Here is an 8,686-nt window from a genome sequence, read left to right on the forward strand (position 1 = left end):
TTACCAATATACTCACGGACCACTAGGGGGCGCTCACGGACCACCAGTGGTCCGCGGACCACACTTTGAGAAGCACTGCTTTAGGATGTACTTGGTAAAAAGTAAATGAACTGCATTTGTGTAATGCTTTTCCAGTCTTTATGGCCAGTCAAAGTCAGCAGTTATCCAGCACCTGCTCAGGGAGGCTAAGCCCACACACTCACACACCGTTGGCCATGCCATTTGGAGCAACTTGGGATTAGGTATCTTGCCCAACATCGACATGTTGACTGCAGAGGCTAGGATCGAACCCCCAACCTTGTCCATGATGTCGTAAATAGCAAGCAGTAAATAAAGTATGAAGAATATCTCTTTTTCTCGTCTGCAGTCCATCTCGGGGGTCCAGCAGGAGGTGACCCGTCAGTCTCAGGCCTTCCTGTCCTTTGAGCGGATGCCAGAAATCCAGCTGAGTCGGCGGCACTCAGACCACACCAAACCCTGGCTGTGGTTCGCCACCGTCAGGTCTCTGATCGGCAGGGGAGTGATGCTCGCTGTGATCCAAGGCCGCGTGGTGACCAACGCCCTCAACATTGCCAATGAGGACTGCATCAAGGTGGCTGCAGTCTTAAACAACGCCTTCTACCTTGAAGACCTGCACTACACCGTGGAGGGCCGGGACACACACTACTTCATCAAGACCAGCCTGCCGGAGAACGACCTCAGCGCGCTGCGGCTCACCTCAGGCAGGAAGTCGCTGGAGAACGGTGTGAATGTCACGGTGTCGCAGTCCACCACGGTGATGAACGGGAGGACGCGGCGCTTTGCTGACGTGGAGCTGCAGTACGGCTCTCTGGCGCTCCACGTGCGCTACGGCACCACGCTGGACGAGGAGAAGGCTCGGATCCTGGAGCAGGCCCGGCAGAGGGCGCTGTCGAGCGCCTGGGCCCGCGAGCAGCAGCGGGTCAGAGACGGAGAGGAGGGAGTCCGGCTGTGGACGGAGGGAGAGAAACGGCAGCTGCTGAGCAGCGGGAAGGTTTTAGGGTTCGACGGATACTACGTGTTGTCCATAGAGCAGTACCCTGAGCTAGCTGACAGTGCTAACAACATGCAGTTCCTACGGCAGAGTGAGATAGGGAGGAGGTAACACGGCTCACAATGTCTCATTTCTACCCCACTATGACTGTCAGACTAACAAAAAGTGAAAAGAAAGGATTTATAGTGAAGATCATTACGGAACATAATGAAACTACAGATGTGATGGTTTAAAACTGTCGTCATGAGGCTGCAGGAAAGTTCAGTCTTTTGCCTTTTCTCTCTTTCTTTTTCTTTCTAAATTTTCTTTCTATCTACCCTGTTGTCTGCCTTTAAACAGCCTGCACGCATGCCCCTCCCCCTCTCTCTGGTAGGCGGGACTAACCTGATTCATATAATCGTGTGCGTCTAGCTGTGAACCTGTGGGATGTAGAGACTTGTTTAATTAGCCAACGGAGCATTTCCACAGCCGTCACAGCTAGGTGATCTCTAAGCATTTAGACAGTTGTAACTGTCAGCAGTCCGCAGAACAATGTGCTCGCTCACAGATGTTGCAGGCTTCTCATCTGTGAGCCGTGTCTACAGGATCTCTTGTCCCATGGCTGAAGGAGCTGGAACTGCTGTTGAACTGATGTGGACTCTCTAAGACAGACAGGCACACAAAAAAAGACTACAATTTGTACGAAGGAGAAAAAAAAGACTTATTTTCTGTTTGGATTTTTGTTTTGTTTTTATATATTAACTTGCATTTGCTTCAGACAAAAAGGGGATTCAAAAATGAACAAAAAATGTTTACATACTATTACCTATACCACTATTACTACTCTTATTACACCACCATCACCGCCACCACTGGAATGGACCATGATCTGAACTGAACAAAACTTTAAGTTGTGTTTTTGTTTCCTCCTTATCTCTTATCTGTTGGTCAGTTTGAACCACTCCTTCTCATCCCCTGTCCTCTTACAAAGTCTATAAAAATGTACAGTTTCAGACTACAATCAGCAGCGGTCTATGAGGAAACAGGCCAGCTCGGCTGTTTCTGATTGGTTGTGGACCCTCAGTCGGGGGTCCTTCACTTCTGCAGAATGGGACTCAGCCTCATAATGCATCGACCTTGTGCTTTTATCGGTCAAAGGTAGTAGTAATGCTTGCAATAGAAACATGTTGTCATGGCTTTGGGGGAGGGTTGTTGTGGGTAGGAACTAAGTGTTGCTTCTCTCCTCGTTGTTGCTGGTTTCTCCTTAAAGGGACAGTGCATTGCCATCAGTGACTTTAATGAGTAACAGTGATAGATCAAAAATCGATGTGGATGTTTTCTCATTGATCGTGGGTCTCTCTACTCTTATCTGGAGTTTTCTTTGTGTGTATGTGTGTTTACCAGGTTGGGATGGCATCTTTAATCATTTTAAAGGAAAGAACAGGAACTTCACACAGCGTTAACGTCATATGCCACCAATCTTTTTTCAAAGACAAGTTGACAATGTTTTTTATTTTCAAGCTTGAGAAATTCCACTTATCCGTGCATCAATATTAGTCTCAGAGAAAGTAATTTATGTACAGTGTTGCTACGGTAAAGAATAAAATTCCTTGAAACTACAATATGTTTTTTAATGCGTTCTCTTTCCATTCACTTATCATTTTAAAGGTTCCATGCCGCTGTGTGCTATAGTAATATATACTTATGAAAACACCAATGCAATTCCTTATTTTCATAAAGTCTTGTAACACTTGTCATGAGCATTGCTGTGTATCATCGTGTGAATTGAGTTCATCTCACTGGAGAAATTGTTAACGTTTTCTTTTCACATGTTTGATGTTTACACGGGGTCAGCAGGCCCACCAAAGAGATGCTTCCACTCAGGACTATTCTCCCCCCCCAGGTAAAGTACGTAAAAAACATATTCATGTATCAGAACTATTTTAATTTCTCCTAAAACATGAATCATCACAGCCCTAAAATATATTTTGTTACCCTTCAGATGGGGCTCGACCTCAGGTTGGACACCACTGACCTGAACTTCCTAACTGTGTTGTATAAAGTCAACAGTGTTAGTAATCTACAATGTTATAATAAGTGAAATATTAGTGCTTAATATTTTAACATTTGATATGTTAGGCACACTCATTCAAGATGTTGAATTCTGACCTTTATTTTTATATTTCTACAAAGTGCTATTGGTGTTTTTATTCTAGTGAAGATCTGAATACTTATTCTTTCTCTATGACTACGTGTAATGTAATTGGCTTGTTTTCAGGCTTTCTCCTTTGAAACCTGAGTCCTGTTGTGAAATGAATACTCACACTTTGACAAGTTCCAAGAGGGAGACATTGCTCATTTAGTCGTTTTTAGATTCTTGTTCTTCCTCTTTCATCTCAATCAGCTGACTGAGAGCGTTCCCCTCATTCACTCTTCAATAATATACTAAAATATATTAGTATGACCTACACGCAAATCATCTTTCAAAACATAAAACCAAAAGGGATGTGCAAATAGTTTATAAAAATGTTTCTTAATACATTTGCTGTATGGGAAATAATACTCGAGGGCCCAACACATTTCTGCTCATGAACAGTCACATTTCATTGTATAAACTCACTCTTCCCCTGATCCAAATGTCTTTGGACTGTGGGGGCTGGATCCACCAAAGGACAAAGACACACAAGCCAAAACTGTGGAATCAAAAAGTGTGATTGACTCTCTTTATAAGGCAATTAGATTAGACACCATCGTGATGCATCAATTTCAAGTCAATATTAAATGTAGTACCTGACTTGAACTGATTCCTTTATTGTCATTGTACAGGCACAACAACATTTAAAAAGCTATCCTATCAGTGCACATCTATATATGCAATAACAAGCAAAACATTTTTAATAATATATCTATACACTTATATACGCACAAACAAACACACGATAAATGAATGCAGTTAAAATCACAGTGCTTGAAAACAGACAGGTATTGAAATGTCAGAGTTGATCACTTCGTAAATAATGAAATAAATAAATGCAGGAATAAATATGTGATGATGAAAACGTGCAGGGCAGTTGCAATGTGTCTGTAGAGCTAGTTTACATTACGTTCTCTTATGCTCTCGGGTAAAAACTGTTCTTGTGCCTGAACAGTTTTTACCCGAGAGCAAGAGACTTGTGATGATGCTATAAAAGCACATTGGGCGCCTGATGACAGGATGACATAAAAGCTCACATGTATTAGTGAAGACTTCTGATAGAGCGGTGCAGTGAGGACATATTTTCCGAGGCCAACCCTGGACCTCTCCCTGGTTCCCTCTGCGAAATGGGATGTTTCCGTTGTATTTTGGATTATTGCAGAAAATAAGATCTGTGGCAAACATGCATTTTACATACTTACCTATTGTTCCACATACTGTAGTAACACCACTTTTATAAAAGTGAAAGCGTAAAAGCAATCTCCAGAAGTAAAAAGCTAACGTTAAGCTACAAAGGAACATCACGGACACGTCACGGCAACAGCGCTAAGCGAAAGACGGCTACGTGTTGACCTTTAGTTGTCTCATTCAGACACTTGTTAGCAGAGCTGGCCCGACCCATTAAGCGACATAAGCGGCAACACTAAGGGCCCCCTAGCAAATAAAAAAAAAATGATCTCAGTACACCGTCGCCGTGATAAGTATGTTTAATTAAATTAGTTAATATGCCTAGATTGCCTACTCTCAAAGTCATGTATTATTTTATTGAGTCAATCATATAATACATTCACCGTGCTTTACCTGAACCTCATCATGACACTAGAGAGGACGGCAGGATTGTAATTTCCCGCGTTCAATGAATGCAACAGAGGCAAGACACCAGACCAACCAGAGCGTTGAATGGAAATAAACATCTGTCTTATTGGCTGACAGGTACCTATCCGGTGAGCTGTGACAATGTGTAAAATAAACTGTCAGTCGGACTCAGAGTTTTTGAAGATGGACATAAGAGCATTTTTTCTTAAAAAATACAATTCTCAAATGGTGGCTCACACAACAACCCCAGAACCACCACCTGAGCCAAGTGAACAAGGTATGTAAATGTCAGTAAACTTCCAAGCTATGCGAAAATGTAAGCAAAGCATAAATTACAGCTACGTTGAAGTTATTTTGAATCGCGGGGGCAAGCTAAACCGTTAGCAAGTAGCTATAGCTAGCCAGATATATTAATAAACACTTTGTCATACAATCTAAATGTTGTGTTTTTTAGCGTTACCTGGTGATTTCAAAGAAAGCTCTCTGGGAAATGTTGACTTACTGTTCGACATGAAGCTAGAAGCTACCTTACAGTACACAGTTGATCCTGAGTCCTGTCAGTTAAAGTGTTTCATAGTTAGCTAAGCATCAACCTAGCATTGAAATATATGGATGTTATGTGACAGTATTTCTGAGAAAGAGTCAGCTGAAATGGTGGCATAGTTGCCACTGCTTTACGTGTCAACATCATGTTTGAACGCATTTGCAGCAGTAAATGTGGCTGTTGGCCACTGACGTTGCCATAACAACACCTGAATTGAAATGTGCAACCTCTTTTTGTGACAGATTTTTACATGAAATGATAATTCTTCTGAATGATATTACTATTGACAGCTAGTTTCTATGTGAACATTATGAGATGGACAGCCAGAGAGAATACATGAAAAACAGTTGTGAAATACTATATGACAAAACAAGAATACAGTTTAAAAGGGGAGGGATTTGTAAAATATAAGAAAAATAAAATGTGTTTACAGTTCTGTTTCATATGGGTGTTGAGAGATGTATCCATAGATCTCTTAATGTTGCTCTCAAAGTGCACCAGATTGATTGATTGAACCACTTGGCATATTACTCTCAATGAATATAAGAAAGCACTGCGTAAAGCGAGAGCAGCCTACTACTCTTCATTAATAGATGAGAATAAGAATAATGCAAGATTTCTTTTCAGCACTGTAGCCAGGCTGACAGAGAGCCACAGCTCGATTGAGCCTTCTATTCCCATAGCACTCAGTAGTAATGATTTTATGTGCTTTTTTAACGATAAAATTGTTAGTCTTAGAAACAAAATTAATGACCTCTTGCCTTTGACCAGTATAGTGTTATCAACAGCTCCCGGAAACGTAAGTTCTAATATTACACTAGATAGTAAACTAGAATGCTTTTCAGCCATAAACCTTGAACAATTAAATTCAATGATTCTCTCTTCTAAACCATCAACGTGTATGTTAGACCCAATTCCAACTAAGCTGTTGAAGGAAGTTTTTCAATTAATTAGCACTTCTTTATTAAATATTATGAATATGTCTTTATTATCAGGCTATGTTCCACAATCATTCAAAGTAGCAGTGATAAAACCGCTTCTTAAAAAGCACAACCTCGATCCAGAGGTTTTAGCCAATTATAGACCTATTTCTAATCTTCCGTTCCTCTCAAAAATTATTGAGAAAGCGGTCGCAAAACAGTTGTTTGATTACTTAAAAAACAATGATTTATTTGAAGATTTTCAGTCTGGCTTTAGAACACATCATAGCACAGAGACAGCTCTGGTTAAAGTCACAAATGACATTCTAATAGCCTCTGACAAGGGACGTGTCTCTATTCTTGTTTTGCTCGATCTCAGTGCTGCATTTGATACTATCGACCATGATATCGTATTGCAAAGACTAGAGCACTTAGTTGGCATACAGGGAACTGCTTTAGGCTGGTTTAGGTCCTATCTATCTGAACGCTCTGTTTGTACGTGTCAATCTTCCACGCAAACCAAAGTTAGCCATGGAGTGCCACAGGGCTCAGTGCTCGGACCTATTTTGTTCACGTTATATATGCTTCCGTTAGGCAATATTATAAGGAATCATTCTGTAAATTGTCATTGTTATGCGGATGATACTCAACTATATTTATCAATCAAGCCTGATGAAATTAACCATCTAAATACAATTCAAGACTGCCTCAAGGACGTAAAAACGTGGATGACCTTAAACTTTTTGATGTTAAACACGACCAAAACTGAAGTTATTGTACTTGGCCCGAAGAATCTACGAAACAAATTATCTAAGGATATACTAACTATGGATGGCATTAATTTGGCCTCCAGTGAGACTGTCAGGAATCTTGGTGTTATATTTGATCAGGATTTATCCTTTAACGCCCACATAAAATCAATCTCAAGGACCGCCTACTTCCATCTACGTAACATTGCAAAAATCAGGCATATCTTGCCTCAAAACGATGCAGAGAAACTAGTCCATGCATTTGTTACTTCAAGGCTGGATTATTGTAACTCCTTATTATCAGGGTGTACCAAGAAGTCGGTCAAGTCGCTTCAGCTGATTCAAAATGCTGCAGCTCGTGTACTAACCAGAGTTAGGAAAAGGGACCACATTACTCCTGTTCTGGCTGCCTTACACTGGCTCCCTATAGAACACAGGATAGAATTAAAAATTCTTCTTCTCGCCTACAAAGCCCTTAATGGGCAGGCGCCATCTTACCTTAAAGAACTCATTATACCCTACTGTCCTACTAGGGCATTGCGTTCCAAGAATGCAGGGTTGTTGGTTGTTCCTAGTGTCTCTAAAAGTACAATGGGAGCCAGAGCCTTTTCTTATCAAGCTCCACATTTGTGGAATCAGCTTCCAGTTTGTGTTCGGGCGGCAGACACCCTATCCGTTTTTAAGAGTGCGCTTAAGACCTTCCTTTTTGATAAAGCTTATTGTTAGGGCTGATTAGATTCAGCCCCTAGTTTTGCTGATATAGGCTTAGTTTGTCGGGGACATCTTACTTCTTCCTTCTCTCTGTCTATACCTGTGTACTCCCACCCTTGTTAATTAACTACAGGGGTCCCTCAGGGCTCTGTTCTTGGTCCCCTCCTCTTCTCCCTGTACACAAACTCACTCGGATCAGTCATTAGCCCGCATGGTTTTTCATACCACTGCTACGCTGACGACACCCAATTAATTATGTCCTTTCCCTGCTCAGAGACCCAGGTCGTCGCACGCATCTCTGCTTGTCTAGCTGACATCTCTCAGTGGATGTCTGCTCATCACCTCAAGCTCAACCTTGACAAGACTGAGCTGCTCTTCCTTCCGGGAAAAGATTGTCCCACTCTTGACCTAACAATCAACATCGGCACCTCAGTTGTTTCCCCGACTCAGACTGCAAGGAATCTGGGTGTGACCCTAGATAACAACCTGTCCTTCACTGCAAACATAGCTGCCACAAACCGTTGCTGCAGATACACGCTTTACAACATCAGGAAGATACGTCCCCAGCTGACACAGAAAGCGACGCAGGTTCTGGTCCAGGCTCTCGTCATCTCACGCCTAGACTACTGCAACTCCCTCCTGGCTGGTCTACCTGCATGTGCCATCCGACCTCTGCAGCTCATCCAGAATGCAGCGGCTCGTTTGGTCTTCAACCTTCCTAAATTTTCCCACACCACTCCGCTCCTCCGCTCCCTTCACTGGCTTCCGGTAACTGCTAGAATCCACTTCAAGACACTGGTACTTGCTTACCATGCTGCGAATGGATCTGGCCCTTCGTACATCCAGGACATGGTTAAACCGTACACCCCAGCGCGTGCACTACGCTCTGCATCAGCCAAACGACTCGCTGCGCCCTCGCCGCGAGGGGGACCCAAGTTCCCATCGGCAAAAACACGTGGGTTTGCTATCCTGGCTCCAAGA

At 42.4% G+C, this 8,686-nt stretch overlaps 1 protein-coding gene across 1 annotated transcript in view; it reads left to right on the forward strand.

Annotated features, from left to right (window-relative positions):
- tenm3 (teneurin transmembrane protein 3) overlaps positions 1-2,613 on the forward strand; it is a gene marked incomplete at its 5' end in the record, with an annotated part of 51,002 nt that extends 48,389 nt beyond the window's left edge. The window contains one exon of the mRNA XM_034224475.1: positions 368-2,613. Coding sequence (XP_034080366.1) covers positions 368-1,123 — 756 coding nt within the window. The remainder of the gene's footprint in view (positions 1-367) is intronic.
- Positions 2,614-8,686: the final 6,073 nt, after the last annotated feature.

The sequence above is a fragment of the Gymnodraco acuticeps genome, unplaced genomic scaffold (genome assembly GCF_902827175.1).
Source record: "Gymnodraco acuticeps unplaced genomic scaffold, fGymAcu1.1, whole genome shotgun sequence".
NCBI lineage: Eukaryota > Metazoa > Chordata > Actinopteri > Perciformes > Bathydraconidae > Gymnodraco > Gymnodraco acuticeps.